Genomic DNA, 23,366 nt, shown 5'->3' with positions numbered 1-23,366 from the left:
AGAAAAATAACAGACTCTTTGTAAGGTCTATATTCAACAGACTTTCTTTACAGTTTTCTTCACATAAGAATAAATTGAAGACAATACTAGTTACATTGCAGTTTGATGTAACCAACAAATATTTCTCCTGGAAAGGAACAAAATCCCACTCAGTGTGTCTCCTAGTAATATCCAGAAAAAGAAAGTTACCTCTAGTCTCTCCCATCGCCACCTTCTCTTATCCTTCTCAGCACTAGCCTAATTTTCTTCTGGGTCTGGTACAGGATGGAGAACATGACAAGTCCAGTGTTCTGGTGACCTTGTTTGAAAAACTCTCAGAACAAAGTTGGCACAAGAAAAAAATCCAGCTCTTCCGTATAAAATCCAGACTGATTCAGGGGCTCTTTTCTCTCAGCTTTACCTGGACCTTGCTCAATCATATAAGCAGTGGACAAACTTGGCTGCCATTTTACTGATCTACTCATCATCTGGCAGAGAACACTCTCACAAGCAATTCTATCACCAATATCCATCTCAAAGATAAACTACATCTTTTACATGACTGGTTTCCAACCACAGGAAAGTAAAATGTTGCGCTGGGCACCTCTTTTTTGACAGTGGAAATCCCTGATCCAGTGCAAGTTGTGTTTCTCACCCATTTTCTTTCAGTCAGTTGGGTTTTTGCCTAAAGAATATCCCATAGCCTTTGGCAATAAGTCCTTTGATTGAACTAGGAGAACTAGTAGCAAATATGCAGCTTCCCAGATATGGAAAAAAAAAAAAGGAAAAAGAAAAAAGAAAAAAAAAAAAAGAAAAAAAAAACCCTAACAATTAAAACACACAGGTGTTCAACTATCTATCTAAAATATTGATCTGACTTTGAAATCTGAAGCTGCATATTAAAAGATGAATCTTTCAGAATTAGGTAGAGAATATTGTGGAAGGACCCTTGCAAGTTATTGGAGCTCTGTGACTAACTTTACATTACTATTGTTGTTTAAATGAGAAAAGTAATGCAGTAAAAATTAAATGAACAAATTTAACGTGGATGCCTCTGGGCATTATTAAGATTTGTAGTACTGTGTCATGCTGTTTCATAATAAATTGATCTGAACAAGGTAGTAAATGTCTACTCCTTTTAAAATGGAGAAATATTTTTCAATACCAGTGTTTCTGAAAGAGAATGGCTGAACTGATTTTTCCATAAATACAAAGCCATAGGTTAAATACTTCAGCATTTTCCAGTGGCATCACCCATCCTCCTACACTTTGGCAGCAAGCAAAATAACTGTGATTAAACTAATCAGTTTCTTCAGCTACTGTGTGTGCTCATTATCTACCCGCTAACACTGTATGTTCTGAAGATTTCTTTAAGTTAAGTGGAGCAATTGTAGGCATTGGCTCATTAGCAAGTATGATCAACACGGGTTATCAAAAACGTTTTTTTTTTCATGCATAACAAATACAGCAAGTTACTAAAACAATAAAAGAAGTATCTATGATCTACAGTAGTTTGATCTATATGATGCAATACTTTATCAGCACAATTAGAATCAAATTTTTAAATCTTAATTTTCCACCCTCTTTTGTCTAAAGGAGACCAGAGATACTTTGCTGTTTCCTGCAGAAAGCTTGTGCCCTGGCTGGCAAAATGTCAGGTGAAATTGGACTGTGCAATGCAGAAAATGTTATTTTAGATATGATACACCCCTTTTAAAAATCTTGCTGATTACATGCAAGCTGTGTAATTACAGACATTCATAAATTATACTCCATTAGAATGACAAAGTGTCAGCATTGGTGAGACATTTGATGCACCTAATATTAAATGACTATAACTCAAATATACTTTAGGATCGTGATCAGTTGAAAAACCAATGCAGGAGTACATGATATCACTTTGTACTATCACATGTACTTTAAGGTACATGATATCACTGCAGTTCCATTTTGTCTCCCACAAATTAAAGTAATTCAGTATTTAACGTATTTTCTCATCCTTAATGTGTTCACTTACCCTGTGAATTTTAAAATTTTATCTTGAGAAAGAAATCTAAAGGTTGACATTAGATTTCTAATGGAAGCTTTCACTGCATTGTATTATAGGCATTATTTTATTTTATTTTATTTTATTTTACTTTCATATGAAGCACAATTCAGGTTGTCTGACACACTTCATTTTCTAAGGAGAATTCTTCTTAGATGTTAACCAACCCACCTACACCTGATGATAACCTGAAACAGTAAAAATGCACAAGAATATTCTTAATTTGAGGAAAAAAAAAAAAAAAAGCACTTACCCCCGGAGAACGGAATAATAAACAATGTTGGGGTAGATCCTGCGTTTATTTGAATTAGTAGGAAAAATCTGACTGATTTCCAATAGAAGAAATTTCAGGTACAGGGCTTTTCTTGTTAAACAGGCTTCCTAAGCTACAAATTCAATTTATATTTGAAGATTCCAGCAAAGTAAAGGTCTTTTATGCTGCACTTGTCAAATTAGCCATATTTGCCAGTTTAGGCATACTTTCTAACTTGGTGATTATAGTCCTTACTGCATTTTTTATAGACTGATACATTTCTACAAAGTTATGTTACTGAGTAGTTCGTAAGAACGTTAACCTGAAAAGTGCAATTTAAAAAAAAAAAAAAAAGAATATGTATAATATACTGTTTTATAAATACTTATAAAATAAATGACCTGAACATGTGGTCTCTCCTCATGTAACATCTACTAGATGGCTCCATAGTGATGGCTGCTCACGTGAATGTTTAGAAGACTGGACCACTTTAGAAGACCGAACCTTGCACTTCCAATTTGGATAACCATGACAAGTGCATGGAATTGAGCTATCCAAAATTCTTCTCAGCACACTGGTTGTATATTCCTCTACAGCTCTGTGTTTCTGTTTGGGATTGATCATTTTTAGCCAACATCCTGGTCCATTTTTCTTCCCCCATTACACTTACACTGCTGCAGGGAGTGGGAAGCTGTTTCTGAACACACCTTCTTCCATCAAGCCTAAATATCAGATTAGAAGAGCAAGAAATGGGAACGTAGTTTAAACTAGCAAGAAGCCTTGCCCTGTCAGTGTTAATCCTTTTTAATATTCCACTTCACAACAGAGAGGATTTAATTGTTTCTCAAATGGCTCTAGGGCCCTTGAATGAGCAAATCTGTGTTAAGAGAACAGACATTTATTTGAAATAATCTTTGTAATAAATATTGATCTACTATATCAGTAGATCATTCTGGAAATGCAGCAATCTCTCCTTGCTTAATTAAACTGTGCTAATATGAAAATGTGGGCCAAGCCCATAAGGCACAACAGATCTGCAGAAGTGTGAAAATGCCTGGAAGTCATGGGCCTCTTGGAAGATATGTGCTCAAGCCCTGTCTGCATGCTAATGAACTCCACCAGATCGAAATCCACACAGATGGAACTCAAATTATCTTCCACAACTCCAGCCCCGAAGTCTTCTCATTAACCCTCTGCCACGAGATAAGCAGCTGTGTGAAGGCGGGGATGGCTTCACAGAGGTGACAAAAGGCATGGACCCCTCCTTGCCACTTCTCTTCCCCCAGGATTTGAAGGTTGTGTCAGTCACTAAGCCAGGCTCTGAGGGGTAATCAAAATGTCATTTATTTCAACCTCCCATGACATTTTTACTTTACCTGGTAAGCATTTCTGGATTTAGGACTGATAAGAACATCTCTGTAACCACAGAGCACACATTTCCATGGACACATGGCACTGCTTAGAAGCGTTTCACTCCCACTTAACTTAAGCTTTGTTAGAGATGGCAGGCTACTTCACCAGCTTGGATTATGCGTCACACAAACATTCAGCTTCCTACAGAAGTTTAGGTCTAATGGAAGTTAGCTGATTTATAGCCAGCCCCAGCAATGCCCAAACTATCAAGGATTTTAAGTTGCTGTGGTGCCACAGCAACTCAGCAGTGCTGCATTTCATTTTGTGTGCAACCCTGTTACAAACTATAAATAAGTTCTTCACTACCAATTCCCTCAAACCATCTATAGATAAGCTCTACAAATATCAACTCTTCAAAAGCACTCCAATGCTGTCCTAATAAATGTCTGGGTTAATTTAGAGCGACCCTTCTGCTGTCAGTAAAATTACTCAGAATTTACAATTCTTAAAAGAAGAATTTGTCAAAATGGTATAGTTATCACAATTTAAGATAAACATCTGGCTGTGTTTGTTGTTGTTGTTGTTGTTGTTATTATTATTATTATTATTATTATTTGTAAGTGATAACAGACACCTGCTCCCTATGAGAGTCCAGAGCCCTGGTACATTGTCCACAGATAAATCAGCTAAATGGACAAGTATATGAATGTCAATTTACTAGTATTTTCATAAATTGAAAGGTTTTGCTGATGCAGATGTATGCAGGTGTTCAGTCTCATAAAATGTCCTTCACTTTTTTTTTTTTTTTTAATACAATGCAGAAATCTGAAGGAGTTAAATTGGTGAATGGCTAATCTCAGCTTTTCATCGTTTGTGTTATTCTCAAGCCAAGCTGAGTGATCGCTGGAGTGATTACTTTCAAACATCTGGCTGGTGTCTTATTTGAAGAGAGATGGTGGCCTCATTTTGAATTCAAATGAAGACCACACTGCATAAATCACTGACATTAGATTCCCTACTGGCACAGTTGGCAGAGCAGTCCTTGATAGAAAACTGAAGCAAGACAAAAAGAATCAAATGTTATTACATCCCTGCAACCGAACAAACCAGATCAAGGTTTGTCTACAGCATCTGAGTGACACAGTCTCAGACAGTCTTTATACTCTACAAAGTTAAGAACTAAGTTCCATATCTCTTAATTTGGGATATATCATGTTCTACAGTCACTTAGAAAGCCGTGATTTATTTATTTTTTTTTCTGCCCTTAAGGAAGGCAAAAGGCTACACTGAGATTTAACTTGTATGAACAAATATTTTTAGATAGACAATACTGAAATGCTTTGTCAAACTACATGCTACTGTATTGCTCTACTCCTAACAGACAGTCATACCACAGACTGAGACAACGGAAAAAAAAATGAGATATACTAAACTTGACAAGTGAGTCAGAGTCTACTTGATTAGGTCTCAGGTCTTCTATTTCATGCCATGCTCTGAATTCAGCACCAGAGAGGAAGCACTACTTCATGTCTTGCTGTAGTTATATGCCAGCTTCAAAATAGGAAGAAGCGCAGGTCTGTTAGAGGCAACTTGACAATACACAGAATACATCATCTGTAAGGCTAATGTAGCAAGTATTTCCTCGGATACACATACAGCATACACTAATTTATGCACAAATACAACCATTTGTATAATGGTCTTTCTTTTTTCCTTATTGGCTCTGCAGAGTTAATTTAATGTTAAGCATTTTCATCATGATCACTACCTGTGGTCTTCAAGCTGTGACAGCTATCGCCCTGCATAAGCAGTATTCTCCTTCTAAATCTAAAGTTTGCTGAGCTCGTTTCACATTGAGGAATTTGTCCTTCACAGTCAACAGATCTCAATTGTATGAAATTTGAACTCCAAGCAAGATCTCAGAGCAAAGTAGAAACATATGTATCACATTAAGTACTATGACCTAAAAGCTGTAGAGAAGTATTCATACTGAGCTTGGTCCATGCCAGTTTGCTGCATTGCAACAAGTATGGGCATTGAGAATGCCATCTACTGGCAAAAAAAAAGCATGAGTGAGCATTAATTTCACAGCAGGCTATTTCCAAAAAAGGGAAAGGGTAAGAAAACATGATGTGGAATGCTATTTTTTTTAATTGCTCTTGTCAAGTTTTAAATTTGATAGTTTTGACTGTGTGATATGATGCTGAATTTTATGTACAAAATTTGGTTGGAAAGAGTTTTGCATCTGAGTGTTATTATTACAAATTAATTCTGTACCAGAAAAAGGTAATGTTTGAAAATAGTAACAATTTAAATGATATGAGAGATAATCATAAAATATGAATAGAACTGAAAGATTGAGATTCCTTTTACTTTTCTACCATTCTTCTCATTTCACAGGCTTGCAAAAAACAAGTCTTGAAAGTTCTTTAAATATTTGGTGAGAATATTCAGAGTCTAAGCCTTTGACACTTAAATCTGTAACAGTGTCAAATTCAGCAGTGAAACTGTTATTACACTCTGAGCTATAGCAACCGCAATTCCAAACTTTACACAGCCAGTTTGTGGTTTGATCACAAACAATCAACTTGGTGGAGAATATCTGCCCTATTAATTACACTTACAAAGCAATAATTATTGTTCTAGTACTACAGCAAGGCAGATCCACTTAAGCTACACCTCTGCTGCTCTGCTGAGAATTTGCGTTATCCTTTTTTTTTTTCCTTTTTTGATTATTGATGGGATCTTTACTGTGTCCAGTCCACACCTAGTCAATGACCCAGAACAACTAATGAAAAACAGATAGTCTAATATTGAGCCATTTCTGCCTGAGTTTCCTACCTTTGCAAGTAAGTAGCAGATACGGAATAGTACAGGGAGTAATATTTGCTGAGGTTGGGAAAGGACTTTGGTCTAAATCTGATCTGATCACTATCCAGACTAAGATAACAATCACTGACAGGGATGGCAATCTCCTCAAAAGGAACATCAGAAAAAGAAGTTGGAAGTGCTGGAAGAAGCCTCTAATATATTTAGTAGCAGAAGGAAGGTAGAAGGAGGAAGAATTTAAAAACATTATTTGTGATCTGAGACATTCCTAACCACAGCTTTTATAAACTCGTATCTTAAAAAAGTAAAAAGTTAATTTGTTGTTAGCTGTGGTGTGGCTCAAAGAGAGGGAGCAAGCCTGGAAGTCCCAGTAGTAGCAATGTGCCGTTTGCATTTTACCACCACATTACCTTGACTTACTGTGACATATAGGAAGATTTGAAGAGGAACTGCAGCAGGGAAAGGAAGAAGAGTAAGTATGATCCACATTAGCTTCTCTGTCACCTTGAAAACATCTGCTAACATCCAAACTCAGCATTTCACACATTTTAGGAAAGCAGAAGGGAACAGGATATAATTTTTAAAATAGGGTGACGAAATACCAAAGCAAAACAGGGAAATGGGAAAAAAAATTAGGTGTGAATGTCATCAAAGAAAGTCTCTGATCTATGGTTTGTCCAAGCAAAAGCTGCCCTTGCAGAGACACCATGTCTCTGAAACATGGCAGTAAAGCTGTGCCAAAACAGTGCTGTAGCAATACTGAATGCTGATGTTATGAGCAGGATGAAGGTCCTCTGAAGATCTTCTGAGAGGCCCCATCTGTCACTGATAGGATCATTCTACTCCCACAGAATAAAGACTGGGGCTGCACTCCATGGAGTTGCCCTGTATTGGGCCAAGGCAACAGCTCATCAGAACCTGGTAGGGTAGCTCCATGGAGGGCTGTCTGCACCACTGCTCTTTTACTTCTGACAGTGAAAGAAAGCTTTTGGAGTGGCCCCTTCTTTTGAATTCAGCTCTACATTTTTTTTTTTTTTTTTGTGACTACAGGGCAAGACAGCAAGGGAGAAAGTGTTATTGTGCCTGACTGAACATTGCCCTGGGTTGAACACACCACCTCCCTCAAAAGCAGAAGGCATTATTTTAAAAACTTGACTCTCAGAGTACTCAGGAAGGCCTTAACCAGGATTGCAGGAGGCTGGTAAATTCATAGATGTCCAGCTGTCTCCAATATCAGCGGGAAAAAAAGAGTCAAGTTAGAAATGGACTGAAAGTTTAAAAAAAAAAAAAAAACTGATCTGTAAAATAAAGTAAGTATCTATAAAAATTTTCTTCCAGATTCTCTGCAAGAGATGTATTCCTCAGCTTGGAATCTGTTTTCAGTTTAAACCAATTTAATTGCAAAGGGAGCACACAGGCCAATAAACAATCTAGAGGATGAAACTATAACTTTTTTTGGTAAGTACAGTTATAATACATGATTGTATTACACTGTTCAACGGAATGAAGAGTAAGCCTGTACTGTTCAAGGAAATGGGAATGTTTTCTGTCTCCTCTTTCCTGTGATTATTGTCAATAAATGGTTGCAGAAGACCCACACCCAATGGCATAGTCCAGTAAATGGGTTTCTTCCCCACTGTAGAAAGGCAACGGCTCCTCCCAACAAATTAATACAATCAGATCCTCCTGTTTAACATGAAATATGAAAGTCACAAAGTTCTCCCTCCTTCCACATGGTAACCCCTACTTGACATGAAATGATGTTATCCCACCAAAGCTGGAGACAAATTCTAATTCCTCTTGTTCAGGCTTTAGTTGGTACAGAGGGTTTTTAGTTGCAGTGCAACTATTCCCATCAGGGACTCTCCAGGAATACAATTGGTACAGCCAAACTATTTATGCATCTGAGACAGTGCTGCGATCAAAGCATCCCATCCTTACTTCTAAGGAGTCACATAAACAATACATCATTTCCATTTGGATTTCTTTTTGGTGACTTCCATGACTTCCATGTGTTCTGTTGAAGGGTGGTTTGTTTTTCATTTGACTCAGCAACTCACATTGAAGGACACAATTATATATATATATATATATATATATATATATATATCAAGCTTTTGTATGGATAGTGGATTGAAATGTAAGAAGAGTGGCTTTCTGTAATACAATCACTGAAAAAGTAGACAGAAAAAATAAAACTTAGTAAGTTGTCAGGAAACATTAAATGTACAAGATCCTAATTAGCATTGAAAAATATTTAAATCTTCCAAGCCTAATGAACTGTCAGAATGTAAGCTTTGCAGCTAAAAATGATAAGTTTAAAAAAATCAATAGCATGAGACAAATAATTATGACTAATACCATTAAATTAGTAACTTGCTACAGGCATTAAATCCTACTGGAGATATTCTTAGAGGCGTTGCCTTCTATATCTAAAGTCCTGTTCATATAGAAAATAATTTTCCATTCCCTTTTTCTGTTTGTCTAAGGTCCATGGAGGTCTTGGAAGACTGAAAAATTCAAGACAGAACCTGAGGCTATTAAAGCATGCTGGATTGCTAAAACACCTGTGTCAGGAGGTGTCCTAGCATCTTTCATGTCCTGTCTCTAGCTGGACTCTCTTTTTAAGGGACTGTCGGATGGCATCATGTATTTGTTTCCCAGAAGTTCAACAATGGTGCCAACAAAAGCATGACTCAAACACAAAAAAGATTTGTTTGCCTTTCACTATTTTAATACTTTTCTAGTCTGTATTGTCTGTCCAGTGTTGTCAGGACAGTTTTCATGATGCTGATTTCCTCACACTAAAAGTGATCCAGGAAGTACCAGTCCTTTTCTGATCATCTTTTGAAAGGACTCATACACAAATGAATATCAGGAGACAACCCACCTTAGGAGAGTGTACAGGCTGTGGCTGGGATGGACTTAACTTTCTTCACAGCAACCTGTATGGTTCTTTGTTTTGGATTTGTGCCTCAAACAGTGTTGATAACACACCAATGTTCCAGCTTTTGCTGAACAGCATCTGCACAGTGTCAAGACTTTCTTTTTCCCACTCTGCCCCCAGTAGGCTGGGGGTTGCCAAGAACTTTGGAGGAGAGAAGGCTGGAACAGCTGACTCACACTGGCCAGAGATATTCTACACCATATAACTCATGCTCTGCAATAAAAGTTGGGGTCAAGGAAAAAGAAACCGTGGGTTTTTTTTGTTTCCAAGGTGGCCAGTGTTTAGAGACCAGATGGCAATTGGTCTGCCTTTGTGAGGTGGTGAATGATTTCCTCTGCTTTGCTGTTTTTGTTTTTTTGTTTTGTTTGTTTGTTTGTTTTCCTCTCTCCTTTACCTAACTGTGCCAATTTTGACCAATGAGTTTTCTTGCTTTTGCTCTTTCCAATCTCTCATGGGAGGGGTGGGGAGAGTGAGTGAGCATCTGCGTGGATGCTTAGCTGCTGGCCAGGTTCAACCCACCACAAAGAGCTTTCAAGAGCCTATTTGTGCCTTGAGAATGGGGAGGTGAAGCTGGGATCAGTCTTTTTGTCAGAGGAATTACAGAGTTGCCATTACACTGGAACAGCTTCTCAAGGCTGCCTATCTTGTCATGGGGGGGTTGACTTCCAGCCAATGGTCCCCGTATCACATTAGAGTCACTCAGACATTACACAGCCTGAGATAATACCGCAAGGATGTGGTCTGCCTCCTTGGATGGATTTCTGTTTTGTTTGCTGTTGTTTTGTTTTGTTTTTAAATAACACCCTAAGCTTCTCACATACAGTTATACAGAAGACACACAGGTCAATGACTCATCTCACCATTACATAGAAGCCCTCAACTTCAACTCAACCAAAAAAATACTGAAGTTCACAAAAATTCATCTCTGAATGCAGTGCTGGGTTTATTATTATTATTATTTTTTAAACTTAATTTTGCCTTGTATCAGCAACTAGTTTTGAGCCATAAACAGCCTAATTCCAACCAGTAGGAATGCCAGGAACTAGAAGAGTCATGTCCTTAATGCTTATGGGTCTATGCTGCACACACATACCCCACACAAACAGCATGCAAGCCCAGGCCATCAGGAATACAGACTTTTCTGCTTGACTCTAGGAATAGTTTGCAACCAGTGAATATAAGCCAAAAGGACCCATCATGTCTTTTTGGAGGAACCATCAGGAAGTTTGATGTAAGTACATGGGTGTCTGCTACAAAAATACCCACCTTCTTATTTGTGACTAACATCAACTAAAGCATGTAGATTCCCTACTTATATGCCCCGTGAGGTACTAAGGTGTAGTCTCAGCAGTCTACAGACAGGAGCACCTGGATCCGTGGCCGGCACTAACACATCTCTTGCCATGCTTTCTGCATTTGTCTCTATAAGGTGCACCAGGACTGAAACTCTTCATGCTGTTGTGAGGCTGATGGAAGCACTCATAGTGGCGCTTCTCATGCAACACTGGGAAAGAGGGACTGATAACATGCTACCCTTACCACTCAGCCTAGAGACAAGGAGTGTCTAAACTATTCTTCCCGGCGCAGGCTGGGTTTGGTCCTACTGGTGAACACAATGGTAGGCAATTCACTGCAAATAAAGCACCGCTTTGGGTCAGACAAGAAATGGAAGTTTAAATTTGGCTTTTCACCATTTTTACAACACACCGTTTGGTCCTTGTTTGACCTTTAAAACACTAAGATCAATCTTTTTTTCTCCATTATAAAGTCCAATTACAAACATAAAATATTTCTCTCTAATGACTGATAAACAGTTACAGAAATAAACAGAAAATTCAGGCAATTAAAAAAGATAAATCTTGGCAAAATCAAGAAAAATAGAGATCTGAGAAAAAAGTTATCTGTTACAAAATAAACAAACAAAAACAAGTCAGTGATGCTCTGGCTACAAATTTATTATGAATCCATAATGGAGGAGACAAGAGGCAGTTCATCTATAAAGGATACTGAGCAAGGGCCAAAAAAAACCCCAACTGTTGAAGTCTTCAGTTTCAGACATCTGAAATAGACAAACCACTAGCAAAGAAAGATTGAGAGGTCTTGTAAAAGATGAATTAAGTATAATTCTGTAAGTATTTTTAAAATAACCATAACAAAATAACCCTTGTAAATATACTCTTAGGTATGCTGAATTATCCAACTAATAATGAGGAATGGGGATAAAAATTTCATAATGGTGTTGAAATTCTATCATTATTCACCATTAACTTAATCCTATGCCTCTGCTAGCCATCTCACATAGGCCAAAAACCTGTTCCTGTAAAATATGGACTAGTCTAACACAACTCGTTGTATGTACTTGTGATGCAAGGCATTTAAAAATAAACTCCTAGCTGTTTTGCTGATTCATGTTAGCAGCTTAGCATCAGCAGGTACTGGTGTTGTGGCAGTAATGTAAATTCATGCTAATTTTCTTTGAGATCATTCCTAAAAAAGCAGGAGTGGAAGTCAGTGCCAAAATGATTGTCACATAAGTGCAAGAATTAATTCACTAAAAAAAAAAAATAGAATCACTTATTAGCCCATCTCTGGCATTTTGATTAGTACTAAAAAAGAAAGGCTTTGTCAGTTCGTGTACCCAGACATGTAGGCAGTTGCACTGTAATCATCTCCTGAGCCACCAAAACCCTAGCAGTGCACACAAAAAGAGCTCGTGAGCAGACAAGAGCGCCACGCGCGCTACCCCACTGGTTGCCCCTGTGCTCCCAGTGCTGCCAGCAGCATCACCACTGCACCTTTGCACCACAGGCTGCAACGCCCTGAGGGGACACCAGCCACTGCCACAGCAGTGTGAGTCAGCTCAATTCCCTATGCAAGTCCTATTCCACCTCCATTTTCTTTCTTCTGAGACACAAATACTCTAAAACACAAAACAAGTTCGGTAGCCAGCTAAAATTAACCTCTCCAAACATAATGAGCTAAAATGACTCCACTTGATAGCTATTCCAGCTATCACAGCCTCTAATAGCTGTAGAATCATATTTATAGATTGTCCCTAAATATGCATACCAAACAACTTGACTTTTTAGTCTGAATTAATTCCTGGGCACTTGGTGACAGTGCTGAGATGCCATCTGAGTCCACCCCTTTCTCTTACCCACAACACGACTACATCATCTTCTAGACAGATCTCGTAGCAGAGGTGGGCAAAGAGCCAGGCTGATGACTGCTGTCCCTCTATGATTTAGGTAGGAGTAAGCAAAACAGAAATTTTAATTCTTAGCTTTTTTTTAAAAAAAAAAAAAAAAAAAGATTTTAGTAAGCGCAAAACCCTCGCCCTTTAGGATTTCATCAGCAACTCCACGAGCTCATATTACAAGCTATTAGGTGTGATATTAACTGGATGCAGATCTGCTTTGACAACAGCAATGGGAAACCCCATGCTACAGGTGTTGAAAACCAAAGCCCTCCCCCCCCCCAACCCAAAATCTCTCCACAGGACTCTAATAATCCTTAATTGTAACTTCTGAAATGGTACCTTTCAGATTTAAGGGTGTTAGGCTTTTAGGGGGCAATGTCAATCAGAGAACAAGAGCCTTCCCTAGGAAACCTGAAGAAGGCAAGTCCAAAAACCTCTTGCACTTTGACAGGTTTCTCCTAGCCACAGGCAGGCTGGTAAAAATAAAGTCTTGTGTACGGGTAAGGAAGGACTCACTTAAGCCAGTGCAATCACCAGCTGCTGACTGGTGGGCAACAGGACCTTCTGGTGCTGCTCAGGCAGGAAATGCATTTTCCACAGATGCATGCTCTTCATGAAACGTGGTTGAAGGATAAAGTAGCCACTGAACAATGCTTGAGCAGCAGTTCTTCACAGAGACCAAGAAGCTTAGAGGTGGGTAGGTACTGATCAGCTATCTCAATAAAACTGATTTTATCTAGACAAGGGCTTTAATAAACACCAATATAACATTTAAGTGTCCACAGGTGGAAGCAGAGGGACGAAATGGCAGGTGTGGAAGTCTTGCAGGGAAGGGCGCTCAGTTGTTCCACCTCCATGCAAAATTCACTTACTTGGCCTTCTGTGAAGCAGGATACTCAGCTTTATGCAGTTGAAACATATATACATATGTATATATATATATTTATTTATTTATTTATTTTAATTGAGAAAGGATTGCTAGCTACAGCTGCAATTTCAACCACCTCCATTTGCTTTGCCTCATTACCAGACACAGAGTTCCTTTTCCAGCATATACATTATAACTCATTGTTTGAATTTTTTGTCCTTGTGAAGCTAACCATAAGATGGAAGTCATCACCAGTATCTGACAGAAAAAACAGAGGCAAACACCCTTTTAAGTCATGTTGCCTGTTGTCTTGGCAACCATTTAATAAGCTCTGTTACTCATTTTTCACCAGCACCTGATAACAACATTCCTGGAAGATTTGATATTATTAAGGAGTCTGCTAACTCAGCTGCTTTACAAGGTATCAGAAAAGATCTGCTACCATTTCCATTCTGAATCCTATTTTTCAGGGAATCATAAATCATCCACAAATTGTCATGCAACTGAGTGTAGGATGTGCAAATACCATTGTGACAATCCATTCCCTTGGTAAGAGCACAAAAAGAGTGTTGGGACCCGGTCATGCTCCCTTCAAAATCAATATGTACATGGCTATTCACTACAAACAGAAGGATTACACCTCAAATTCCTCAAGTGAAAACACATGAATGCTCTGACAGACATCTTCTCTCACATGTCTCTCCTTCAACACTGCAGGCATATGGCATGGGGACAGGGTTGGCCCAATTTCCTGCAAGCTTCCTCCTGGAGAACGAGTCATACCATTCACATTACTGCTGCGTGTATCCTCAAGCTGCTTTGAGAAGCATACAAGCATGTACTGAGCCAGCACTGCAATTATCATAATTAAACATGATAATCAAACAGGCTTCAGTCAGTATTCAGACCTCACTGTACCAAGGGCTGTGCAGACTCACTAAATGACTCTACCCTTCCTCAAGAGTAAACTGTCCCTATGTTTGAGTCACACAAAGAGTTCAGTCTCAAAAGACTGAAAAAAAGGCTGTTTAATTACATCCCATCTGACATGCCACACACAATCCCATCACCTTGGATGAATACTTTCCTTGGACAACAGGTCACCTAGTTACCCAAATTCCACAGAATTTCTGAAGCCATAAAGGAGTATGTCCTTACAATCTCTTCAGTATGTTTGGTATGAGTTGCCAGTTTCACAGTCACTGAAATTCAACATTTGTGCATTGTAACAGAAAACAAATATTCTGTAACTTTATGACCACAGAGCAAAACAAAAACAAAAAGCACCCCTCCTTGCTCTCAAACAGTTGAGAAGACACAAAGGAACCTGAGGCAAATTCAGCATCAAAGCTGAAAAAAACCCAAATCTTGTCCTCTGATATGTGCTATGGGACTGAAAAGGAGCCAATGGGTTTCCATACAAAATCTGAGAGAAAAAAAAAATGGTCAAGAGGGCTAGTTTTATTCCTGGATGTTCATTTTTTTTCTAGGTTTTAGTCTCTTTCAACATGGATTTTGGCAGCTTATTGTTTAAAGATTGAGCAGTGCTGAAAAACACATTCATTACCGCTTGTCATAGAGATGTTGATGAATTCCAGTCACATGCAATTAAGCTGTAATTCAACACAATGACAGACTAAACAGGCAAGTCTAGTCAAACAAAAAAAAAATAATATATATATATACAATTTCTAGAGAAAGATTCCTAGAAAATTCTATAATCTTTTTTGAAATTGAATTGAAATTCGAATTTGAAAAAAAGAGGTGCATAATCTTCCTTCATTTATCATATGAAACTGGAGTATTTGCTTTATTTTAAGTCATGCAATGCTATCAAGAGCAATACTATCAAATGCTCATCTTAATATGATAACAAACATATCAAAGTGACTGGAATATTTGTGCTGAAGGAGAAGCACAGGTTTCTTTCTTTTTTTTTTTTATTTCCCTTGTTTTCTAAAGTAAAACATATATATGTTAAAGATATATTCTACTTTACAGTACACTTCTTGAAAATATATTATGCTAATTTCATTTATTAGAATAACTTCTCTGTAAAATGAAGTGATTGTTGTCACTGAGTTAAATTTCCTTCCGGACATTTAAGATGAAGATATGTATTCTAGCCCTGAGTTTAATCCCATGTAATTCAGCCCCAAGTATTCCTGTACCAGTCCTGTTGTTTTTTAAATCAGGTGAAAAATCATAGAGGTACATCTTTTTCTTAAACCCAGCCAAATCTCTATAGATATGGGGACATGACAGCAAAACCTGTTATAACCAATCCTGGAATTAGTTACACAAGACATTTTACTGCATTATTCAAGACCATCAGGCCAGTGCTATCATGCTAGCAAGATATCAGGATCTCTTTGTCAACAGCATGTAACAACTGACCCTTAGGAATGTGATGGGGTAGTATGATATATTTCATACCCTTTTTCACTGTGTTTAAGAGATGTCCCTGAAACCAGAATTTATAGTATTTGTCAGTTCTTGGTTGTACTAGTCAATATGCACACCGCCACAATATGTTCACCATTGAAAGCAAGCTATACTGCTGTGCAAAGGTTATATATTTTTATATGAAAGCCAAAATTAACTTCATACATGCTCACTCAGTGTTTGCATTCAAGAAACAAGATGGTAAAAAGAAAAAAAAAAGAAAGAAAAAAACTTACCAAACATTTTGATTCCCATGCAATGAGAACAAAATCAAATTTTATACTTAAAAAACTTTTTTTTTTTTTTTTAATTGTATGAATCTTCTAGAGGAAGGAAGGACAAGCTTGAATAAAAGGCAGCAGAAGAAATGATTGAGTCTCATAAGCCCTGTAAAGTGCTAATTTCTTCATAAAAGCCAATGAAAGTTCCTGTGAGCCAAGGCAGACCCTCCACCCCTCTGCTTTTTATACCAAGAAAAAGTACCAAGCTCGCTGGGGAGAAACACAAAGCTTGAGCCACACTTGCACAACAGCCGTGAGACCATTTCTGGCTCTATTGAACTGTGGAGCTAACCTTCAGGTTATTTTTTTATGTGTTTTGCCTACTGCAGTAAGGAGCAGCTTCGGTCTCTGGAATCACCAGATTGTACTACAGAAACAAACTGTCCAGTCAAAAAGTAAGCTTCACTTAACTTTAATGGGGACCTGACATTAATATCTATTACCAAAGTAATCATGATGATATACATCAAACTAACCTAAAGGTCTGATTAGTTTAACATTTCAGACATTTTGTTTTGTCAGAAAAATAAATATATATATATATAATTTTCAAGCTATGTATTAAAAATACAGAAAAAAAGTATTCATTGTAAAGAACAACAAATGAAAATGGGCCATGTAATACCCAAGTGTATTTATGAGTTCTGTTCTTAAAAACAAGCAAAACAAAGCATTCTCTGACATGTCCAAAAGCTCACCTCGAACATCAGGAGAAAATCGAGCTGAATGGCGAGATACGAAAAGTTTCAGTTCTTGATCCAAGTTGCATTCAATCAAGTTTGTGTCCCATGATCGGATTCCTAAAATTCAAAACACAAAAACACATCTAGCTAGATATATCAGCATATATAGACTGTTCCTCAGTTTACACTCATGTTATTTGCATATTCGTAAATTCCAAAACCAGCCTCCCTTCTGGGCGTGCCACACAGCCATCTTTTGCAAAGTGTGGAGTGCTCAGAAGAAGCACTCTGGACAGGGATCAGCCAGAAGAAAGAGGAAAACTGGCTTTCCAAATGGTGGCAATCCTTAAAGTCCCTGCTTTGTGACTGCTGGTCCTACAACCTAGAAGCCACATTGTGAGAAGCCATTGATGTCCCTGCGTTGACTTTAAATTAGCAGTACACTTATTTACAAAACTGAAAGAGATGGACAATGTTACCTCACATGTTGCAAATTAATATTTAAATAAAAAGTATTACATTGCTGACTTCTTCATTCAAAAGCTTTGAAGCGTCCCACATTTTAAATTAAAATTTAAGTGATCTTTTATTTATAAAGTATCAAAATTCTACTTGTGAGATTTAGAAATGCTACATTTGATCTTTTTTCTTTTAATAAACATCACATCTCTATTTCCTCCTCAGCTACGATGGAAAAGATACAGTTGACACATATGACCATAAAAATGTATTTTGGAATCAAACATTTTAAGGACTGACATTTGACCAGGGAAAAACAATCACCATAGCCAAAACACAAGTTTAGTTTCCTACCATAATATTTTGATGATAACATCAAAAAAAATCCAATTAACAGGAGAATATGTTTTAGTATTTTTCTAGTTTTTTTGTTAAGTTTTCAAAAACAATGAATAGACTGTTGTAGTACAGGTAAGTCCAGACAGTGCTGTGGTTTTGAGCACCAACATCATAGTGATTGATTGATTGATTGATTGATTGATTGATTTTTCTTAGGGGAACGTCACTAGACTTATACAAATTAGCTGGCAAATGCAGAAGAGAGTGCACCTAAGGAAGTGTCTGTTGGCCGCTTCCCACAAACCTGGCCATGTCTTTGCATGAAGTTGTTGAGTTAAATCCCTTAGGGGTTTGCTACCTTTGGGTTGGAGGAGAACCCTGAAGAGGTGCGTGGCCAAACCCTCATACTGTGCGACCAGCAGTGGCACTTCTGCTGGTAACTGTCAGGATTTCAGACTGCTAACTTTCCTGTCAACGCTGGCTCCCATGCTTTCTCAGAAACATCAAGCCTCCCTCTGGCAGAGGCCATGTTGTAGGGCTGAAGGATGAGGGGGAGAAAGAGCAGAGAAACAAGATCTGCACTGCTGGTCTCCCATTGCAGCTCTGAGGAGGTTCTCCATGCAAATATGGGTATCTGCATTTCAGGAGCCTGAAGACTGCAGAGATAATTCATCAAGTGCTTTTTCCTTGTCAGCAGTCCAGTCAAGGTATGAGCATGCTTCTTACTGGGATATGCTACCAGTTATTAAGTTGTTGCACTATTAAACTCTAGAGAGATTTGAAAATACAGCATCATCTGTATGTTTCATAACCACTCCAGAGAAAAATAACTGAACTATAATCAACCACCTCCACTTCCTGACTTATGCATCATTGTTCAGAGGCATAGGCAGTGACTCTCTTCTGCAAGTCTCTTTATTTTAATTTCTCAAAAATCTCTTGGCCATATGGTACATTTTTGGGGCGTAGTTTTGGCAGGCAACCACAGCACAGCAAGCTTTAATATTTTCCAGGTGTTGGAATATTTGAGAGCAAGAAAGTAAATATGATATAATACCACGCATGTACTGTGCATATGAAGAGTATGACCAGTAATGTGATGCTGATCATGAAGCTGAAGTGTGTTGAATAAGTGAGTGCTGGACCTGAAGAAGTGACAAGATAACAGCTTGGTGGCCTCTGACAATAAGCTTGTGTGGGAAGACTGCGAAGCTTTCTGGAGGTCAGTTAAGCAATAGGGACTATGATTCAGCAATGCTGCTAATGACAGAGCCTGTCCACCAGCCCTAACCGCTTTTGTTGTGGATCCAGATTTGTGGTAGGGGAAAGATTCTAATTAGGCACAGTCAGACCACTGAGCCAGTCAGTGTCCAAAATACAGTACTCAATGAAAAATAAATAACTGAAAACAAGCAAACAAACAAAAAACAGCTTAGACATACTATGCACACAGAAGGTGAAGTTTGGATTCAGCTAGAATATACCAGATTTTCAGCTGCATGATTCAGCATTCTGGATGCAAAAAAAAATTATACATGCACATTATAACAGAATATAATGTATTATGTACATTATAAAATCAAATCAGGTTTGAATACGATGGAAGTAAATCTAGAACTAAAATCCAAGGTCAATCCAATGATGTATATCATTAACAGCATAGAAGTAATGACTGGGAGGATGACTGAGCTGGGGCTCTCTCTTTCTTTCTGCAGTCTTTGGAGTGCAACGCCACTAGACAGAGGGATGATCAGACAGCAGACAGGGCACACCCAGTAGCATCTGCCAAATCAGTGGAAAGATCTTGAAGCTTCCTCCTCACTCCCCTCTTCTTCTTTGTTGGACGGTGGGTTTGGAGGATTGCCCCCTCAGCAAAATGACATCCCAAATGTAATTACTGAAAATGCAGGTTGCCAAGCCATTCCCACTTCATGATACATTAAGAAATGACTCGGCATTCCACTGGGTTGCGTAGCATCACGCCACTGATGTCTTATCAGCAGATGTTTTCTTTGACACGTTGCTCTGCAGTTCAGTGCGTGAATCCACACTTTTCTGTGGTGGTACTTCGGAGACGTACCAGAGAAGACACTGAGGCAGAGTGATCAAGAACCCTACACGCATTTAAGGCTCTGGTGAGCACAAAGGATGAAGGAAGACAGTTTCTCCAGACTACAGTGTACTTTCCAATGAGAAAGATGAGTGAAGCCCATATTTGCCTCACACAGACAGGGCTTCAGACTCCCAGTGTACTCATCCAGAACAATGCACCTCAAAATTTGGTCAAGTTTTTTTTTTCCTAGCAGGCAAAATCCCAGTCAGATCATCTGACACCAGGAGCAGTGAGGTGACTTCTAATCCAAAATGATGAATAAAAAGGCCAAAGCATTTCCTCTGAACATCTAAAACTGCAAGTGGGTGTTATGCTTATTGGCAGGAGGTAGCAGCAACAGAGCTATGCAGCAGCAACTGTACAATAGAAGCTTCAAGAAGAGGCTGAAGAGCATTTCTTCAGAGGAAGGATGACATCAGATGTCTTGAGGGGAGAAGTTTTGTCCATTTGCTCAATAAATTGTATTAATTTAATTGAAATGCAGCCAATTCACTTCCGACACAATCAGAAATTAGACGGAATTGGGGAAGTGCAGTGCTGAAGAGGCTCTGAATGACAAAGCATCTGCCTCAGTAGATCTCCCTAGGAGACAATGGTCGCGAGAAAGATGAACAGGTCACGGTGAAGCTGGTTAGCCGTGATGAGGCAGCCCTTTACCACAAACAGCCATGAAAAAGAATCGAGAGAAATCGCCAACTACAGCAACAACGGTTGGGAAAACAACAATAGAGACAAACGAAGTCCTAGCTGGAGTGCTGAACCACACCTACACGGCAAGGCTGCTACCAAATCCCTCTTTTTCAGGGTCTCTTTCTCCTCTCTAACAAAAGCAGACTTCTGATATCTCCGCTTTTATCAGCCCAGAACAAGATATAGGTTAGAAAAAACACAGATCAGTAGAGTTTAGCTAACTATAGGGTCCGGCAACAATTTCCTTTGTGCTTCACACCACCGTTACGGCCGCGGGGCTTTCTGCCTCTCCGTGCACACTGCCATCCCTTTCACTGGGAACCGCATCGAGAACTTAACAAAACTCGGTCCTTTCACTTGCGATACCTTCGTGCATCGCCGTCTTAAGGGAAGGGCGAACAGGCAGCGAGCTGCGGCAGCCTGAGCTGGACAACAGCGAGGCTGGCCGCTCGGACACCAGCCTCGCCACCCGCGTCTCGTTTTATTATTCTCGCTACCGTTTCATTACACACGGATGCGTGCGTCTGCAGAGCTCGGGCGGCCAAAGTCGGGCACAATGCGCAGAGGAGCCGCATCCCCGCTCCGGGGGAAAACGCCCGCCGGGCGGCGGGGCGGGGGAGCAGCCGCAGGAGCCGCCCCGCAGCCGCCCCCCGGTGCCCGTCCCCGTCCCCTGCTCGAGCCCCGGCGGCGGGGCGGGCGCCCTTTGTCCGCGGCGGGCAGCCCCGGGGACCGCAGTGCGGAGCGGGCCGCGCCACGCCCACCCCGCGGCGGCCCCGGGACGGCGGCCCACAGCCGCAGCCCCCACAATAGCGCGGCGGGGGCGGCGGGGGGCGAGGGGCTTTGTGCACGGCGGGAGGGAGGGGCTCGGACCACCTCCAGCACCCCATCACCACCAGCACCCCATCACCACCACCAGCACCCCATCATCACCATCACCCCACCATCCTCATCACCACCACCCCATCACCACCACCCCATCACCATCACCCCATCCTCACTCCCTCCCCACCACCACCCCATCACCACCACCACCCCTCCGTCACCACCCCACCACCACCACCACCCCACCACCACCACCACCACCCCACCACCACCACCACCACCCCAACACTATCACCACCACCCCACCACCACCCCACCTCCGCCCCGTGGCCGCCCCCGGCCCCGTTTAAGGGACACGGACGTCTCGCCCCCCCCGCCCCACCTCGCTCGATGTTGGCGATGGCCCGCCGCAGGTGCTCCTCGGTCACCAGCTCGCCGATGACCACCAGCAGGTAAAACTTGCTGTCCAGGAAGCGGTGCGAGAGGCTGGGCGAGGGGGAGGTGGGGTTGGGGATGCTGCAGGAGGGCTCCGAGTCCACTTCCACCACCACGGTGGCCATCGCGGTCCCCCGCTCCGCCCCGCGGCTCCGGGGCGATGAGGGGAGAAGGGCCGCTCGGCGGCGGCTCCGCAGGCGGCAGGGAGTGAGGGCGGGCGGGGAGGCGGCGGCGCTTTTATACGGAGACGGTGCAGGGCTGGGACCTGGCGACGAGGAGGAGGAGGAGGAGGAGAAGGAGGAGGAGGAGGAGGAAGGGGGGGAGCCGGCGCATCCCCGCCGCCGCTTTTCCAGCATCCACGGCTGATGTCATCTGCAGCAAATCCTCCCCGCGGCGGCCCCCGGAAGCAGGAAGGACGCGGGGTGCGAACAACGCCCCGGGGGCACGGGGCCGAGCCCCCCCAGTGCCGCCGGGCAGCCCGGGAGCCCCGCGCCCCCCGCAGCCCCGGGGACGGAGGGCAGCGGCAGCCCCGCCGCTCGGGGACGGCAGCCCGCGCCTCGCCGAAGCACTGCAGCAAAATCTGAGCCGTGGTTTGCATTTTTTTTCCCTTTTTTTCTTTTTCCCACCTTGCGGCTGGCAGTCTAAACATTCTTCTCACCTCAACTTGTTTTTTTTTCTTTTGTTTGGCTTTTTTTATTTGTTTGTTTGAAAGGAGTTCGCTCCATGAGATGCTTCAGACACAGGTTTTCTGCCTGTATTCAAGGCCTGTGGTTGTATGACTCACTCCAGAGTTTCTGGACAAGCTGTTTCTGGCACTGTTTCTGGATGAGCTTCTAAACCCCATAGTCTTAACGTTCAAGAATTTCAAAGGGTTTCAGGTAACTAATTTGGACCACGCTTGAGCAACTCTAGGGAGCAGTGGCATCAGAAAACATCTTCAATTACATATGCAAAGGATGGGCTCCTCTGGATTTCCCTGTAAAAGTTAGACAGCTGCTCTGGATACTGACAAAGAGAGATAAATCCAATTACCTCCTAAAAGTGTTTTATCCTCCCCTAAAATGGGATGGAGCAGTCTGAGATAAATCAGCCTCCCTGGGATGTTCCTCTTACTTTGCTGACAGAAGCCAGGCACTGGTTTACACTAAGCATCTCCTTTATGTGGCTAAAGTGATGGGGGAGATATCTCACTGTGACCCAGGAAAGGATATAAACTTTTATAGCCTGGTTTACAAGGTAACCTCTGGTCCCTGACAGAGGAGACATTCTTCCTTCGGTGTGCAGCTCCTTCCAGTACCGACTGCTCACGTTCCCTGTCTGCTCCTCAGTAACACAGAGTACTTGCCTGGGTGAACGAATACCTCAGGTCTGCTTTCCTAGAATATGTACTTTGCTTTGAGTGCAAAACACTAATTCTAATTAATGTGCATTTCAGATGGTATTTGCACACAGTCACCCACAAGGACTGAAACCCCATTGTTCTCGGTGCTGGTCCATAACATTATCTCTGCCTACAGCACCTAGAGTTTTTAATATGAATAGCTCTTCTACATAAATTCAGCACTGAGATCCTTGGCTAACACGGTGTGGTGTGCTGGGATGTTGCATCTAAGGCAGACTGTTT

General features: G+C 40.9%; 1 protein-coding gene across 1 annotated transcript in view; it reads right to left on the bottom strand.

Moving 5' to 3' along the window:
* Positions 1 to 22,140, bottom strand: part of MAP1B (microtubule associated protein 1B) — a 67,512-nt gene extending 45,372 nt beyond the window's left edge. Inside the window, exons 1-2 of the mRNA XM_083817983.1 lie at positions 21,690 to 22,140; positions 16,900 to 17,001 (exon numbers count right to left, since the gene is read on the bottom strand). Coding sequence (XP_083674109.1) covers positions 16,900 to 17,001; positions 21,690 to 22,098 — 511 coding nt within the window. The 5' untranslated portion in view covers positions 22,099 to 22,140. The remainder of the gene's footprint in view (positions 1 to 16,899; positions 17,002 to 21,689) is intronic.
* Positions 22,141 to 23,366: the final 1,226 nt, after the last annotated feature.

This window comes from Anser anser, assembly GCF_964211835.1.
Source record: "Anser anser genome assembly, chromosome: Z".
Taxonomy (NCBI): Eukaryota; Metazoa; Chordata; class Aves; order Anseriformes; family Anatidae; genus Anser; species Anser anser.
The sequence above is the reverse complement of the archived record's forward strand: the minus strand, read 5'-3'. Positions and strand labels throughout refer to the sequence as shown.